Source organism: Camellia sinensis, chromosome 6 (assembly GCF_055761805.1).
Source record: "Camellia sinensis isolate YWXY chromosome 6, ASM5576180v1, whole genome shotgun sequence".
Lineage (NCBI taxonomy): Eukaryota > Viridiplantae > Streptophyta > Magnoliopsida > Ericales > Theaceae > Camellia > Camellia sinensis.
In genome coordinates, this window is record NC_138966.1 from 33,919,207 (window position 1) to 33,938,288 (window position 19,082).

The following is a 19,082-nucleotide window of genomic DNA, read 5'->3' on the forward strand; positions in this document are numbered from 1 at the left end:
AAAATCGAATCTAATAAAAACCAAATTGTTTAAACCAGATTAGATCGGTTCACTAGTTCCATCATTTTTTTTTTATCCCTAGTTGTGGCATTGTTGGGGGCGGGGGGGCGACGGCATGGTAGTGATGACGACGGTGATGATGGGGCTATGGTGATAGTTGTGCCATGAAGGTGAGAATGGTGGTGGTGGTGTTGTGACATTAGTAAAATTTAGTTTGGAAAATATTTTTTGCCTTTTAAATATAAAAAATATTTTCTGGCCAAATAGACTTGTTTTTCATTGAACATGAAAAATGTTTTCCATTAATTTTTATTTTCCATTGTACCAAATACCAAAAATAATGAAAAATAGCTTTCAACAAATATTTCTGCACAAACAAATGGAAATTTATTACACTTTTATTAAATTACTATACTTTTTATCATTTTCCAGACACATTTTACACACTTCTCAACATTAAATAATACTTAAAGAGCACTTTTTACCATTTACCTTTGCAAAATAGGGTCCCATGATCAAGTTATTTAATTTTCGTGTCAAGTCTTACTAATTTGTGGATATATTTTTAGAGACTTAAGTCCCATTTCAAAAATTTTAGAGTAATAGCTCTAAAAATTCTATTAGTTTGGAGTTTAAATGACAAAATAATTTGAAGAATCATATTATCCTATCAATTTGTCTACATGGCTACTATCCACTTATTTGTCCATGTCATTTATCTATCTATCCACTTAAAAGTGAACATCTATTAGTTTGAACTCCAAACTAATAGAATTTTTAAAAGTGAATGGACTAATCTGGATCAAATCTGCTGGACTATTCTGTTTGGTTCGGGTCTGCTGGTCTGTTTGGTCTGGGTGGCTGTATAGCTATGTTGTATAGCTGTTTGGTGTTTGTTTTATGTTGTCGCTTCGTTGGTTTCTCACCAATTTCGGGGTGCTAGCAAATGATAGGATGAGTCTTTTTGTGCCAACCTAGTTGGGATCAATTAACTCATTGTGATGCAGTGCATTTCCACTCCCTTTATTGATGTAATGTGCCTGTTATCTTGTACTTTTATTCCATCAATAAAGTTTCTTTTTGCCGATCAAAAAAAAAATATTACTCTAAAATTTTAAAACACATATGTTAGGTTTTATTTCTTGGCAATCCCGTTTGACAAAACTCCTTTGAGTTGTAAGTTTTTTCGCAACTTTTTATTTCAGTGAGACTATGAGTGTTTAGATGCGAATCCAACCCGAATTGTGCTTTTCAGAGAAGTTTGTGATGCTAATGCTTTCAAGATTGCCACTTCGCTGATCATGACGGGGATCGAGCTGGGGATTGGAAGCTCTCAGCATCTCTGCAGTCGCCTGAAAAAAATACTGGATGGTGTGATTCGCCGCTCGAGCGGCAAAACCGACGCTCGAGCGTGGAGCCTGTATGAAATCACAGAATTTGAAGTCTCCGCTCGAGCGGGGAAAAGGGCGCTCGAGCGGACCGCGCGATCCCAGATTTCCAGATTTGATTAAAGAGTTGGTTTTCTTCTGAAATTAGGATTGCTTTGGTTTTCTATAAATAATTGGTTTTCTCCCAACACTAGGGGGACTTCTCCAGATCTTCTTTTTGGTTTCTAGGGTTTATATCTGGGGATACTTTGTGAGTTTTCTTTGATGTTTTATTGAGTATTCAACTCATGTTCTAAAGAGAGTACATCAAAGGTTGTGTTTTGTTCTACAAAAGTGAGTGTTGTTCTTCAGTTGTGTATTCTGAAGAATTCGAGCCTGAAGCTATGGTGGAATCCAGAGTGGCTCATCAGAAAGACAATTCCGTGGTGAAGATGGGGTTGGAAGAGGCACATAGAGGTTGGTTCAATTAGGCGTTGTGGATTCGCTAGGTAATTGAGAGTATACCTGTGTAATTCCTTTAAATCTTCTTAGTGGATTGTTCTTGTGGCTGTTGCCCGTGGTTTTTTTATCACAGTTGGAGGTGTCCAATTGTGGTTTTTTCCACGTTAAATCGCTGTGTTTCTTTGTCTTGATTGTTTGATTGTTTGATTGGGATTGTTATATTCTGCTTAAAATTGATACATAATCACAAATCAACATCTAGGGGATTTCTAGATTTTTCAATACTCTAAAACTCACTTATATCTTAGATGTTCACATGGGTCCGTTTGGGAAGGGCTTTTCCGGACTTTTTTGGCTATTTAAGCCACAAAAGACAAAATAGGCTATTTTAGCCACAAAAAACAAAACATCACATCCAATCCATAATCATTACATTCTTCTCTCACAAAAAAAGTCCAAAAAGCCAAAAAGTCCTTCCCAAACCAAGCTTTTTAGCCCAGGCTAAAATAGTCAAAAAAGTCAAAAAGCCAAAAAGTCAACCCACTTCCCAAATGGAGGCTAAGTATTATTAGAGCTATTAATAATAGATGTTCACATAAAATGATAAGTGATAGACTCCATTACTACTAATAGATGTTCACTTTTAAACTCCAAATTAAAATTATCAAAATTTTAGAGTAATAGATCTAAAAATTCTATTAGTTTGAACTATTCTATTAGTATACTATTACTAAAAGTGAACATCTCACTTGATGTTGTAACATGGCCCGGGGTTACCCGTGCATGCTAAATAGTTTGAACCCTTAATTTCTTTAATCTAATCTTACAAGTGTAATGTGAAACATAGATAAAACTCCAAATTTGATAATTTTTATAAAAAATTCATTTATTACAAAACATTTGCTAGAAATGGACTACATTACTAGACCTTAAAGTCGCCACTTAATATTTTGGAAAAATTAGGATACCCGTGACTCCAGCCAAGGCTATTGTTCGTCGCAACTAAGGATGCTTGACTTGGAACCTTAGGTATGAAAGGGGAAGGTCATTAATTGAGTACCATCGCTCACCTAATCAAAAGATCGATCTCTACTAAACCATTATATGAGTTTTATTTCATTTATATGTTCATGTTTCGATTATTTAATAAATCCTAAAATTTACTATGTAAAGCATACAAGTGTAGACTATACCATTCATTTTGGAACAACATAATTTCATGTATTTTGAAAGAGTTTTGAAGATACACAACCTAGAGAAATTGAGTTTACAAACATGAAAATCAATATCATTCCAAATTAAGCGACACAACTTCCATCCACTGGCCTTCATACAATTATATCAAGTAAGTAAGTAGCCTCATGGTAGGATGTTAAACATGTAAGGAAAACATATACAAGTGAGATACTAAAACATAAAAACTTACATATTTATCGACGTCCCACGAACAGCTACAAAACAAAGTTCGCAAAACATACATGATCTTATATACAAAATCCTAATGCAATTCACTCATGAAATGCAACTACAGATTCGGCTTCTAATATATAACATGTGAATCATCTCAAGAACATGAGGTAGCACACATAATCACATAAGAATTAATTAACTTCATAGATGCAAATTTAGTCCAATCAAGATGCATGAAACATGGATCTAAAACATGGATATGATGAAAAGGCAAAACATGATGTTTATGTACAAATAAGTAAAGCAAGTAAAAGAATGAGATAGAAAGAAGTGAGGCGGGAAATTATTACAACACTTGAATAATTACATATCCGAATAAAGGATGAGAGGAAGAAAATATTACAATAAAACAAAAACCTCACAAAACTCTCAAATGAAAATAAACAGAAGATGTAGGTCTTGAGGATCGCTGGAAACTAGTATGCTCACCACCAGAAGACTACTTTGTTCCGTTCATCGGAAGTTAGCCGGCCGGTCAAATAATTAGCCAATCAACCAACTAGGCCTAGCAAACCCTATTTTGTTGTAACACCGAGAAACGAACAAACAGGGAATATGTAGGTGGCTCAACTAACCACTTCTAGTTAGATTACAAGAAGTTTATAATATAAAATCAAAATAAGAAAATTAACATAAGAAAGATAATACAAGAAAAATTAGAGAAATTAAAAATTCACCTTCCAAAGAAATGATGAATTTCTTGATTTCCAAACTTCCTTTTGATTGCTCTCAAGGTTGTGAAGTATGTTCTCAATCCTCAATTCAAAAGTTTGGAATTTGAGCTTGTCACGACCCAAACCCGCCCCTGTGGGTTTAGCATCGTAATCGGCCAGTAATTCGTAATTACCAAAGGCCTGCTTAATTAAGGTGGTGGTCTTCACATTCTCTTCCCCTTAGGATGTTTGGTCCTCCAAACTCAATTACCTTCCTCCAGAAAGAACATAGGATCAAGTGGAAAGAGGTCTCGATATCTTCTCTTCGTGTCATCTTCTCTTTCCCAAGTTGCATAGATACCACCATGATTTTCCCAATTCACTTTCACTAATGGAATTTCTTTGTTTCTTAACTTCTTGATCTATCTGTTTACAATCTGAATGGGCATTTCTTCATATGTGTAGTCATCACTCAATACTACGTGAGTAGGCTCAATAACATGAAAAGGATCCCGAAGATAATCCCGCAATATTGAAACATGAAAGACATTCTGCATATGTTCCATTTTGGAAGGAAGTGCTACCTAATATGCCACCGGATTAATCTTTTCAATGATTTCATACGACCTAACATACCTCGGTGCTAACTTTCCCTTAGTTCCAAAGCGAGTTTGCCCTTTCATTGATGTCACTTTAATAAAAATATGGTCACCCCTGTCTCGCCTTCGAACATCCGCTCAACTTTTCTGTTGACTTTGCGCAGTTTTCAATCTTTGTTGAATAATTTCACCTTTTCCATTGTTTTATGTACAATCTCAGGCCCAAGTAAAGGCCTATCTCCAACTTCTGCCCAACAAATAGGAGATCGACATTTTCTGCCATATAAAGCCTCGAAAGCCACCATACCAATGCTTGAATGAAAACTGTTATTGTAGGCAAATTCGGCTAAAGGCAAGTGAGTTTCCCAATTCCCTTGAAAATCAAGCACACACATATGCAACATGTCCTCCAGAGTTTGGATTGTTATTTCTGACTGGCCATCGGTCTGTGAGTGGTATGCACTGCTCAATCTCAGTTTAGTACCCAATGCCTTTTGCAAACTTTGCCAAAATCTTAATATGAATTTCGAGTCCCTATCTGAAACAATTGACATAGGCACTCCGTGCAATCTAACAATCTCATTAATGTAAATTGTAGCCAACTTATCCGCATTATAAATTGTTTTAACAGATAAGAAGTAAGCAAATTTAGTTAAACGATCAACAATAACCCAAATTGAATCCATACCTCTATCGGAGTGAGGTAGTCCAACAATAAAATCCATAGTGATATGCTCTCATTTCTACTCCGGTATCGGTAGTGGTTGGAGCAATCCTGCTATTCGTTGATGCTTAGCTTTGACTTGTTGGCATTGTAAACATTTAGATATGAATTTGGCAATTTCTTTCTTCATTCTCGATCACTAGAAATTAACTTTCAAGTCTTGGTACATTTTTGTATTACTCGGATGGATAGAAAATTTTGAACTGTGGGCTTCTTGCATAACTCGCTTTTTCAAATCAACATCATTTGGTACACATAATCGGCCTTGGAATTTCAATGCATCATTCTTAAAAATAAAGTCCAGCCTTGGTTTGGATTCCCATTCATCAATAATCTTCTTCAGAAAGTCATCTTGTAACTGAGTGTAGAGATAGCAGCCAATATCCCGCCTTGTTCTCGTAAAACAATTTCAATTTCAAATTTCTCAAGGTCATGTAATAATTCTCTTTGCCCAGTAAGTAAGCAAGCCAAATTCCCAATTGATTTCCGACTAAGTGCATCGGCAACAGTGTTAGCTTTCCCCAGATGGTACAAGATTTGCGAGTCATAATCTTTGATCAATTCTAGCCATCTCTGTTGTCTCATGTTTAGCTCTTTCTAGATAAAAAAAATACTTTAAGCTCTTGTGGTCTGTATAAACCTCATATGTTGACCCATACAAGTAATGGTGCCAAATCTTCATTGCAAATACTACTACGGCAAGCTCCAAATCATAAGTCGAATAATTTTTTTCATGCGACCTCAGTTGTCAGGAAGCATATGCTATCACTTTACCATTCTGCATCAATACACATCCCAAACCCTTATAAGAAGCATCACTAAAAATAGTAAGTCCATCTGTACCTAAGGGTAAGGTGAGAATCGGAGCAGTCACAAGTCGAGTCTTTAATTCTTGAAAGGATGATTCTCTCTAATCGGTCCAATCAAACAGTACCCCTTTCTGAGTCAATTGAGTCAAAGGCAAAGCAATTTTAGAGAAGTCTTTCACAAATCATTAATAGTATCCGGCCAAGCCCAAGAAACTTCGGACTTCGGTAACATTAGTCGGTCTAGGCCAATTCACAACTGCTTCTATTTTCTGTGGGTCAACAGAAATGCCATCTTTACTAATCACATGTCCCAAAAACATAACATTATCAAGCCAGAATTCACACTTTGTCAGTTTTGCATATAATTTCTTCTCTCTCAAGGTTTGCAAACCAATTCTTAAATGATGTTCATGTTCCTCTTTAGTTTTGGAATAAATCAAAATGTCATCTATAAAAACAACCACAAATTTATCGAGGAATGGCTTGAAAATTCTGTTCATGAGATCCATAAATGCAGCAGGCGCATTAGTAACTCCGAAAGGCATAACAAGAAATTCATAATGTCCGTACCTTGTTCGAAAGACAGTCTTTTCTACGTTTTTGGCTTTGACTTTCAATTGGCGGTATCTTGATCTAAGATCAATTTTGGAAAAGACTTGAGCACCTTGTAATTGGTCAAATAAATCATAAATGCGAGGCAACGGATACTTGTTCTTCACTGTCACCTTGTTCAGCTCACAGTAGTCTATGCAAAGCTTTAATGAACCGTCTTTCTTTTTCACAAATGAGACTCAAATGTCCCACGGTGATTTACTAGGCCTGATAAACTTTTTATCCAATAACTCCTGCAACTGGATTTTCAATTCTCTCAATTCAGTAGGTGCCATTCGGTACGGAGCTTTGAAGATTGGTTGTGTACCCGGTATCACCTCAATAGTGAACTCAATCTCCCTGTCAATCAGATCCCCTGGAAAATCATCTAGAAAAACATCTGGGAATTCTCTGACTATAGGAATATTGTCCACATTAGCTTTATTATCAGCAGGCACAGTCAATACACAACACAAATACCCTTTACACCCCTTTTTAATCAATTTGCTTTCATAGATAAAATCAAGTATGGGAGAGGTACGACACCTACTCCGTTAAATATAAATTCAAGCAACCCAGGTGGACAAAAAGCAACTTGTTTTGTTATGTAATCAATGGAGGCATGATATTTTGTTAACTAGTCCATCTCCAAAATTACATCAAAGTGATCAAGATTCAGAGGCAATAAATCAATATATAAAAGTACATCCCCAATAACAATCTCATATGCAGGATACACATAAGCACAAGTCATGGACCCCCTAGTAGGTGAAGATACAACCAATAAATAGTTCATAGATTCCAATGGTCTAGACAATTTTCTCGAAAAAGCATACGACACAAATGAATGCGTAGACCCTGAGTCAATCAAAATATAAGCATTTTGAGCACAAATAGGGACTATACTTGATACCACTGTCTCAGTATTCTGCACATCCCCTGGTACAAGTGCAAACACCCGACCTTGCCTCAAGGTTTCTCTCTCGGTAGCTTTCGGATTGGGTTTTGGTGTAGTAGTTGATGCTGCAACACTCGTTGCGGGTCTTCTAGTGCCTTGCGATGCGAGAGGACAATCTTTGACTATGTGGCCCACCTTGTCACACCTATAACATGCCCCAGAAATTTTGTAACAAACCCATTTATGTCTTCTGCCACATTCTGGACAAGGTGGTATCGAATTGTTCCCTGACTAGAACTACTAATTGACCTTGTATTTTGTTTCTTACTCTATGAGTTATTCCGACCGTTTTTGAAATTAAAATTGTGCCTCTTACCCCGTCATTCAGTCACCGGCGTCTTAGCTTCCTTCAAGGCTGCAATGTTTGCCTTGGCCATGATAGCTCAACCAAGGACATGCATATACTTGAGTAATTTCAGAACATTGATCCGGTCAAGTATCTCCACATTAAGTCCTCCCTCAATTTTTTGGGCCTTTTTATAGTCAATATCTACAATGTATAGTGCATAACATGCAAGCTCAGTAAATTTTGTTTCATATTCGGCCATAGACATAGTACCCTACTTTAATTCCCCAAACTCGGCTACTTTGAGATCATGAACACATTGAGGAAAGTATTTCTAATAGAATGCTTCCATGAATTCAACCGAAATCATAGTATTATTACTTTTATGCACTAGCATCCACCATCGCCTTGCCTCCTCTTGTAAAGTAAAAGTAGCCAACAACACTTTCTGTGCCTCTGAACACAGAAACACTTCAAACAGTATTTCAATTTCTAGGATCCATGCCTCAGCTTTAAGTGGTTCCAGTTTTCCGTGGAATGTCGGTGGCTTCATTTTGTTAAAATTTTGTGTTAAAGCAATAACATCATCATTGGCATTTGGTTTAGGTTGCACTGGTGGTAGAGGAGGAGGTGGGGACTGTTGATTCTGTTGTTGTCTTAGAGCTTCAATCAAGAGTTCAACCATTCCTTCCAATCTTGTAATTCTTGCTTCGGATGATTCATTTTCATCTACATTTCTTGCATTCTCCATTGCACTAGATAAAACATGGTAATAATAAACATAGGCAAAATGCTTTACTTATTCATGTTAGTACATATACACATAACATGTCCACGCACACTCATTTATGCTCATGCAATGCCCTAAATACTTTTCTAGGACATCCTATAGCTCATTTGGACATGTATGTGCAATATAACTCATGCTCTGATACCACTCTGTCACGACCCAAAACCCGCCCCTATAGGTTTAGCATCGTAACCGGCCAGTAATCTGTGATTACCAAAGCCTACTTAATTAAGGAGGTGGTCGTCACAGAGCTAGAATGTTGACTTGAATTGTATAACACTATATATAGGGGAAAATTGTTGAACTCTTTGATTTTCTCTTTTAAACAACAATCACTTTCTCTTTGATCAAAGCTCTAGAATTTGGCTACAATAACATGACTTGGATGACTGTTGTAACAGAAGATGAAATATGGTGCATAGCTTGAGAAAAATGGAAGTTCACAACAAACACTCAATTTTGGACAACTCTTGAATTCAAAGCTTAGACTCTTTCTTTCTCTATCTCAAGCCTTCTTTAATAAATCTATCTTCCTCTTCCTCTCAACAATTTGATGTGTTTATATAGGCAATGCAAGTGGAGAAATGGTGGAAGACAAGAATGGAGCATTAAGGAAGATAATGGAGCAAATGAAGCACAAATGGAGTTAATAGAAGACAAAAATAGAGCATTACCTTCAATGGATCAAGCACTAGGCAATGGAGACTGAGTATACATGCATTCAATGCATGAATGGGTCAGAAAGTCAGGTTTTGAAGTGCCCCACCCAAACCAACAAAAAAAAAAGTCTTTGTTGTCTCTAGGCAGTCAACCAGCCAGTTAACTGGTGTGAGGGAGATTTCATAACCTGGCTTTGGGCCGTGGTAATGACCGGGCTAAAATTGGTCCGAGCTAGGCTGGGACAATCCAGGTGCAGTGCGCTCGGTTAAAGCCCAGGTCCGATTTGGCCGGGATAACTTCTCTGCTAGCCCGGTTTGCGTTGTTTGCTCGTTGAGATCGGTGTGCAAGATCCTCCGCAGACCGGCCAACCGAGCAACTGCTCAGTCATTATGTAGGGCTGCTAAGCTCGGTCATAACGGAGCTCGGCGAGTGGCGCTGTTAGACTCGTTACGTAGCACGGTCGTATGAGGCCGAGGTGATGCCGTCGGGCTGCCCGTTCCCACTAATGTTGTCTGACGGTTTAGTTAGGTGGTGTTCGCTGGATTTGTGCTGACAGATGGGAGAGCAGCTCCACGTGTCAAGAGACTAATGGGTGCAGAATTGAGCGCAGAAAGTATATAAGCATGACCGCGTCCCCCATGTTGTGATGGAACATCAATTGGTGAAAGAAACTTTGACATTGATTCAATTCCTCTCTCTCTCCCTCTCTCAGAGTGTGTGCTAACTTGGCTGTCGGAGGGGTTTTCTGGCAACACACCGCCGGGTAGCTCACCACCGTTGTGTTTTCAGGTTGATCGGATAGACATGGAGCTTGGACGCAAGGAGTACGGACAACGACGAATATCTCCTTCTCGTACAATTGGCGCCATCTGTGGGAAGTCGACAAACAAAACCTTGTCTTCCAAGCTTCTCCGGTCATCTTTTATGGCGAACCACGACGACATTCCGTTATTCACCATCGACGGCATCACGCCAGAGCCCGTTTGTCTCAGAGATGGCCTGTCCGCCATTCCGACGATGGCTGATTTGAAGACCCCCGCACAAGGACTTCCCAGGTATGCGCGAGACAAGCGCGCAAGGAGTTTTGGGCGCTCTGTCATTCCAAAAGAGCATCGCCGACGGCGAGATTTACACACTCAACACTTGGAAGACAAGCTGAGAGACCAAGATACCATCATCAAGAAAATGGCGACGGAGATAGAGGCCATGAGACGCCAAATGAAGGGAAAGGGCATTGCTGGAGTGGGAAACCACAATGAGCACGCCCATTCCCGCCGTTTCGGTAGTCTTAATAGACGTCACACCCTTTTGCTCTCCGTCACGAGAAGCTTCAGAGCTGGAAACTACGTAGCACCGGCGATGATATCTCGCACGCAGGACAGCAGTTACCACCCCTCACGCCCGATGACGGCGTCGAGGTATTCTCGCTCCAACTGTTCGAAAGAGTTAAGGGATGTACTGGAGGAGTGCGCTCGCTGACAGGAGGAGAAGAGGGTGCTTGCACTGCAGCGGCTGGTCCCTAGAGGGCGAGCCAGTGAAAGGGATGTCATACCACAACCACGCTTGGCGGCACGCGCGCCACCAGACAGAGAGTTGGCAAGGCTGAGTACCACCCCTTTTTCGGTAGAGATCGAGAACACATCACTCCCTCCCGGGTTCCGTCAACCAAAGTTTACGCTCTATGACGGAAAGACTGATTCATATATACACGTAAGCCACTTCCAACAGGTTATGGCTGGGTACAGGTGAAATGATGCGCTCATGTGCCTTGTTTTTTCATCAAGTTTGGGCGAGTTGGGCCTAAAATGGTTCTAGAGGCTGCCGGAGGAGAGCATCGAGGGGTGGCAACAGTTGGCAAAGGCATTTGTCACCAGATTTAAGACAAATGCTAAAATGCCCAAGGAAATTGACCATCTCTTGAGAGTAAAGATGGAGCCAGACGACTCTTTAAAGGCGTATAACACTAAGTATTGGGAGACTTTCATCGAGATCCTTGATTGTCCAACCAACCTTGCAATAACTCAGTATAAGCGCGGTCTTCCAGTTAGACATCGACTGAGAGACTCGCTCACAATGAATCAACCGTCAACCATGGAATTGCTCATGCAACACATTAATGAGCACATCCGAGTCGAAGACGATGCAGCCGCAGCTACCGTGACGACAAGTCCGATAGTAGAGAATAAGAGAGTAGTGCGAAAGGTTCACGAATTCGAACAAGATGATTGCCATGCAAACCACCATGGAAGAGATATAGGGAGTTCGGTTTTTGGAAGACGTCTGTAAGAAGGCCAAGGAAAAGGGGCATAAAACTCGCGGAATATAAATGGTCGATCCATTTTCAGAACATCGAACTCTGCCAATCTAAAGTTTTGTTCTTAGTTCTATTTTTGTAACCCTTTTTGCCATTGGCACAATGAAACAAGTAGACCATTTTCTTGAGAATTGTTGTATTTTTGCCTCGCCAAGCGGATTTAATGCGGTCCAAGAGGCAACTAACAATTATTTTGACGGAAAGATCTAAATTCCTTGCAGGGCGGATTTTGCTGGGCAAGAGATTTGTTGATGGTTTTGATCAACTTTGGAATTCCTTCCTGGACGGATTTTGCTCGGCAAGAGGTTTGTTGATGATTTTATCAACTTTGGAATTCCTTGTCGGATGAATTTTACTCGGCAAGAGATTTGTTGATGGTTTTAATCAATTTTAGAATTTCTTGCCGAGCTGATCTTGCTCGCCAAGAAGCAAGTCGCCGAGCAGACCTTACTCGCGACCTTGGAGTTCCTTGCTGAGCTAATCTTGCTCGCCAAGAAGAAAGTCGCGAAGCTGACCTTGCTCACCGGCCTTGGAGTTCCTTGTCGAGCTGATCTTGCTCGCCAAGAAGCAAGTCGCGGAGCTGACCTTGTTCGCCGACCTTACAGTTCCTTTCCGAGCTGATCTTGCTCGCCAAGAAGAAAGTCACCGAATTGACCTTGTTCGCCGACGTTTGAGTTCCTTGCCGAGCAGATCTTGCTCGCCAAGAAGAAAGTCACCGAATTGACCTTGTTCGCCGACGTTTGAGTTCCTTGCCGAGCAGATCTTGCTCGCCAAGAAGAAAGTCGCCGAGCTGACCTTGCTCGCCGACCTTGGAGTTCCTTGCTGAGCTGATCTTGCTCACCAAGAAGAAAGTCGCCGAGCTGACCATGCTCGCCGACCTTGGAGTTCCTTGCCGAGCTGATCTTGCTCGCCAAGAAGTAAGTCGTCGAGCAGACCTTGCTCGCTGACCATGGAGTTCCTTACTGAGCTGATCTTGCTCGCCAAGAAGCAAGTCACCGAGCGGACCTTGCCTGCCGACCTTTGAGTTCCTTGCCGAGCTAATCTTGCTCGCTAAGAAGCAAGTCGCCGAGCTGACCTTGCTCGCCGACCTTGGAGTTCCTTGCCGAGCTGATCTTGCTCGCCAAGAAGTAAGTCGTCGAGCATGGAGTTCCTTGCCGAGCTGATCTTACTCGCCAAGAAGCAAGTCGCGGAGCGCATCTTGCCCACCGACCTTTGAGTTCTTTGCCGAGCTGATCTTGCTCGCCAAGAAGCAAGTCGCCGAGCTGACCTTGTTCGCCAACCTTGGAGTTTATTGCCGAGCTGATCTTGCTCGCCAAGAAGGAAATCGCCGAGTGGACCTTGCTCGGCGACCATGGAGTTCCTTACCGAGCTGATCTTGCTCGCCAAGAAGCAAGTCGCGGCGCAGACCTTGCCCGTCGACCTTTGAGTTCCTTGCCGAGCTGATCTTGCTCGCCAAGAAGAAAGTCGCCGTGCTGACCTTGCTCGCCGACCTTTGAGTTCCTTGCCGAGCTTATCTTGCTCGCCAAGAAGAAAGTCGCCGAGCTGACCTTGCTCACCGACCTTTGAGTTCCTTGTCGAGCTGATCTTTCTCTCTAAGAAGTAAGTCGTCGAGCGGACCTTGCTCGTCGACCATGGAGTTCCTTGCCGAGCTGATCTTGCTCACCAAGAAGAAACTTGTCGAGCTGATCTTGCTCGCCAAGAAGCAAGTCGCCGAACTGACCTTGCTCGCCGACCTTTGAGTTCCTTGCCGAGCTAACCTTGCTCGCTAAGAAATAAGGCGCCGACCTTTGAGTTCTTTGCCGAGCTGATCTTGCTCGCCAAGAAGCAAGTCGGGGAGCCGACCTTACTCGCCAACCTTGGAGTTCCTTGCCGAGCTGATCTTGCTCGCCAAGAAGCAAGTCGCCAAGCTGACCTTGCTCGCCGACCTTGGAGTTCCTTGCCGAGCTGATCTTGCTCGCCAAGAAGCAAGTCGCCGAGCTGACCTTGCTCGCCGACCTTGGAGTTTCTTGCCGAGTTGATCTTGCTCTCCAAGAAGTAAGTCGTCGAGCGGACCTTGCTCATCAACCATGGAGTTCCTTGCCGAGCTGATCTTGCTCGCCAAAAAGCCAGTTGCGGAGCGGATCTTGCCCGCTGACCTTTGAGTTCTTTACCGAGCTGATCTTGCTCGCCAAGAAGCAAGTCGTCGAGCTGACCTTGCTCGCCGATCTTGGAGTTCCTTTCCGAGCTGATCTTGCTTGCCAAGAAGGAAGTTGCAGAACGGACCTTGCTCGCCGACCATGGAGTTCCTTGCTGAGCTGATCTTGCTCGCCTAGAAGCAAGTCGCAGAGCGGACCTTGCTCGCCGACCTTGGAGTTCCTTGCCGAGCTGATCTTTCTCGTCAAGAAGAAAGTCGTCGAGTTGACCTTGCTCACTGATCTTGGAGTTCCTTACCGAGCTGATCTTACTTGCCAAGAATCAAGTTGCTGAGCTGGCTTTCCTCGCTAACTTTGAAGGTCCTTGCCAAGTTAATTTTGCTCGCTCAAGAAGTTACTGAGCTGATTTTACTCGCCAAGAAGCGTGTTGACGAGTTGACTTTTTTTGCCAACTTTGAGGTTACTAGACCGAGCAAAGTGAACCACCGAGCAAAAAGTCTAGCTCGGCCTTGTAATGTAATTCCGGTCACGCAAATGCGGATAGAATTAAGGGGCAATTGTGAAGGAGATTTCATAAGCTGGCTTTGGGCCGTGGTAATGACCGGGCTTAAATTGGTCCGAGCATATTTGGGCCAAGCTAGACTAGGACAATCCAAGTGCAGTGCGCTCGGTTAAAGCCCAGGTCCAATTTGGCCGGGATAACTTCTCTGCTAGCCCGGTTCGCGTTGTTTGCTCGTTGAGATCGGTGTGCAAGATCCTCTGCAGACCGGCCAACCGAGCAACTGCTCAGTTATTACATGGGGCTGCTAAGCTCGTTCATAACGGAGCTCGGCGAGTGGCGCTGTTGGACTCGTTACGTAGTACGATCGTATGAGGCCAAGGTGATGCCGCGGGGCTACCCGTTCCCGTTAATGTTGTCTGATGGTTTGGTTAGGTGGTGTTCGCTGGACTTGTGCTGACAGATGGGAGAGCAGCTCCACGTGTCAAGAGATTAATGGGTACAGAATTGAGCGCAGAAAGTATACAAGAATGACTGCGCCCCCCATGCTGTGATGGAACATCATTTGGTGAGATAAACTTACATTCATTCAGTTTCTCTCTCTCTGTCTCTGAGTGTGTGCTAACTTGATCGTCGGAGGGGTTTCCAGCAACACACCGCCGAGTAGCTCACCGCCGTTGTGCTTTCAGGTTGATCGGATAGACACGGAGCTTGGACAAAAGGAGTACGGACAATGACGAATATCTTTTCCCCGTACAACTGGCTAGAGAGAATTTCAGTTGTTTTGCTTCGGTTTAGTCCAACTTCACTCTGGTTATCCAACGAGGCTTAAACACTTAGCCAAAGCAAGCAAAGCTTAATTTCATCTTTTTTTACTAAGGATTTTATGGGAAACGCATTCCGATTGTCATCATCGGGCAATTAAAAGAAAATGCCTAAGTCTTAGAGCCGGTCAAAATGGGATCTCTACAAATGTCCATGAATTTCCTTCCATCCTTTTGCCAAGTGGCATTCTCTTCTTATACCAAGTGTCAATTTCTCCATCTAAAAGGAAAAAAATAAAAATAATAGTTAAAAAAGGGACACAAGACTTAAACCTAAAACAATTCACTTAACTTACTAAAGAACACTTTCACCACTTAAATAACATAGAAAATATGCTATCAATTTAAAATTAAAATTTATATTTTAAGCACCCATCGGGAGGGCTCACACCCCTAGTCTATCTATATGTGATCTCCTTATTTGTCTTCATGTCACTATTTGTCCACTTAATCTATCTGTCTATTTGTCTATATTAGCACCACTAATGATCGCTGCCACTAAAAACTTTCCTACAACTTTATCAAAAAAAATTCCAGTGAATTTTTCAACCATTTTTCGGGCACTAGCGACAGTCTAGTGGCCATCTAGTGGCAATGGGGTTAAAAAAATAAAAATAATAAAGGATTTGGTTTCTCTCAAGTTGTCATCTTAACTTGAGAGAATGTTTGGGCTTGGTAGGCTGATTTTGGAACCGATTTCAATGATCCAAACTATTTACTTTTTAATGCTCATTGAGTAAAATATTCATATAAAAAAAATTAAGATGATTGGATGTCGATAGTTATATGTTTGAATCATATTTGTTTTAAAAAAATAAATGATAAATATAATTTCAATAATATCCATCCTTTTTTGTAATACAAATTTAATTCAAATATATAACTATTGATATCTGATCATCTTATTTTTTGCATAAATATTCCACTTAACGAATCTTAAAAAGTAAATGATTCGGATTACTGAAATTCATATACCAAAATAAACTAACCAAACCCAAATACTCTCTTAAGTCGATATAGTCAACTTGAGAAAAACAAAACCATAATAATAATAAAACATTGATTAATCCTTTATTTTTCTGTAACAATACCATAATTTAATGGAGAAGAAGGATTCATGCAACCGACCCTATTTGATGGGACTTAAGGCTTGGTTTGGTTTGGTTTGGTTTAATATCATAATTTATAGTAGTGTGAATCAAAGTAGCACTGTTGCACCACTCTATCAACCATTCAAAACTTTAAATTGGAAAAAATATATATAACAAAAAGGTTAAAGCAAAAATTATAAATGGAGAAAATATTCATCTAACAAGATGTAGAAACTAGTGAAATATTACAAAACTTTGATTAAGTGAATTAACTATTTTATCAATCAAAAAATTATTAACAAACTTGTAAAAATTATTTATGCATAATATATATATATATATTAAATTAGATTGACAATCATACATAGAATCAACTATGTCACAATAAGATTAAGTGAATTAGTTATGGTGGGAGACAATAATTCATAATAGCATCTTTTCTTATATTTTCTTACTCCATAATTTTCAAGTTCACTAACTTAAATATCGGAGAATCCCCTGGCTGCTCACCAGCTGGGTTCTTCATATTTTCTTGAGTGTTTAAGGTAAGGTTCAACCAAGTTCATGCCGGACTACTATCGCAATTAAGGTGGTTCAATTATTTCCCACCGCAATTTGGTGTCGTATGTGGGAAACTTGTAACGAAAAGCCTTGTTCTACTTTGTGCTAGTTTCAGTTCAATCATCAATGGCAATGAAAAATGTCACGCTACCAACTGGCGAAGAACATGATGGTTTATGCTCTTCGATTCAACAGAGGTGCCCATTAGACATAGAAGCTCTACAAGAATGACGTGAGCATGAAATTCACGACCAACCCATGAAAGACTAAGTAAAAGGCCTTTTCACTAACATAAAAAAGCCAGCCTAGGAACAAAATTAGTTTGGCCGAGTAAGACTGGAAGTCAGCTTGGATCGAGCAATCGAAATTAGTTAGGGACCAAACACAAGGGCATTCTAGGACCAGAATTAGTTCAGCCAATTTAACAACCCTGACATGTGGTTAGCTTCAAACATATGATTAAGAATGCCTAATAAGTAATTAAGATGAAATTTTGAATTAATTGCATGTGTGCTGCATTATTTGTGTTTCTATCTGTTTATCGTAGAACTATCTATTTGTGTTTTTGTTTCATTCTGCGAATTGAAGGCCTTATCGGCATCTGATTGCGAAATTGACTTGGTTTACGTGTTATTTAGGATTTTTAGAATTTTATGGTAGGTTTGACTAAAATTCGATTCAGAACAAATTAAATTAGAATAATTAATGTCAATTTGTTTAGCTTAAGTTAAGTTTAACTACTTCCCTAATCAAGCCTACATAAGGCTTATACACCACTTGAGTCATCTTTTCTCCATCTTCTTTGAGCCTTTAAACATAAAACCTGAGACAGAGGAATAAGAGACCAAGAGGGTTTGAGATCAAAACTTGAGCTTGGAAGGAAATTCAAAGGAATTGGCTTGGACCCTTAGTGAATTCACCATCTAGGGCTTAATTGAGAAGTTGAGGTAAGGATTCAACACTTAGATTATATTATTATGATTCTAGGTGATTAAGTTAAGTTATGCAAGAAATGAGCTAGTAATGTAGAGAAGATGAACATTTCATACATGCATGGGCATTTCATGGATTTTGAGTTTTGATTTCAACTAATTCTCACATGCAAGGTCCTATTTTTGTTCAATTATGGGAGCTCATTGTGATTTTGCACTTTAACATCCCATTTGTACATGTTTTGGGAGGGTTTGAGTTCTTGTCAACACATGCATGTTATGTATACATATTGTTCAAGTTTGGTTTGGAAGAATTCACTTGCTTTTGGACCTTGATTTTGCGAAATGAACCTTAATTTATGATGTTTTTATAAGTTTATAAGTGTTTTCCCAAGTTTTGGGGCCCAAAGGTTGTGTTTTGTAGCTTTGAATTCAAGTTTTGAGTTTGGGAGCAAATCTGGAAATTCCAGAATTCTGCTCCTGCGCTCGAGTGACCACCTTTATTTTTGCACCTCTGCTCGAGCGACCAAAAGTTGGCTCAAGCGTAAAATGCATGCTCCTAGAAGTTTACACATTTTGCAGACCGCTCGAGCAATAAGAGTTGCGCTCGAACGAAGACCTCAGTCTCATGCTCAGGCAGACAAATCATGCAACCAATACTTTTACAGAGTTTACAGACCGCTGGAGCGAAGGAAGTTGCGCTCGAGCGACCACTCACATGTTTGAACCTCTGTTCGAGCAAAGAAAGTTGCGCTTGAGCGAGGACCCTGTTTTTAGTAAATTTGACTAAGTGTTGCACAATATGTTTTGGTATCCTCATTACATCTTAGGCATCCTTAAGCCCCCTTAAGCCTTGATTAAGACATAATAATGAAGATAAGACTTAGAAACACAGTAAGAACGAAATGAAATAAGTTAGGTATTATCCGGGTGTGTATTTCAATATGTATATATGTTATGTTTGTGTAGGTCACGCGTCGTAAGCTATTTGATTTGCCTGCTCTATCTGTCTGCTTCTGGAGCCATCTGTGAGTAATAACTCTATAAAATTATGTTTAACTTTAATTATTTTTTGGTGATATGAAATGATTAGTTTTCTGAAATGCCATGTTTTGTATGAATGAATGATTGTCCAAGTTTATAAACTGTATTTGTGACATCCTTAGCATCGTATGATATGCATTCCTTTATGGGTCATCGGAATGCCTTTATGGCCGTCCCTTTATGGGTCATCGAAATGCCTTTATGGCCGTCCCTTTATGGGTCATTGAAATGCCTTTATAGTCGTCCTTTTATGGGTCATCGGAAACGTCTCTATGCACATGAGTCATCGGAATACCTTAATGGCCATCCCTCTATG

At 40.4% G+C, this 19,082-nt stretch overlaps 1 protein-coding gene across 1 annotated transcript; it reads right to left on the minus strand.

Annotated features, from left to right (window-relative positions):
• Window positions 1–6,875: 6,875 nt before the first annotated feature.
• LOC145793258 (uncharacterized) lies at window positions 6,876–8,670 on the minus strand. Its single transcript, XM_082876039.1, has 4 exons — window positions 8,301–8,670; window positions 8,039–8,123; window positions 7,382–7,778; window positions 6,876–7,166 (listed from the first exon to the last, which is right to left on the minus strand). The coding sequence occupies exons 1-4, from the start codon at window positions 8,668–8,670 to the stop codon at window positions 6,876–6,878; spliced, it is 1,143 nt and encodes a 380-aa protein (XP_082732165.1).
• Window positions 8,671–19,082: the final 10,412 nt, after the last annotated feature.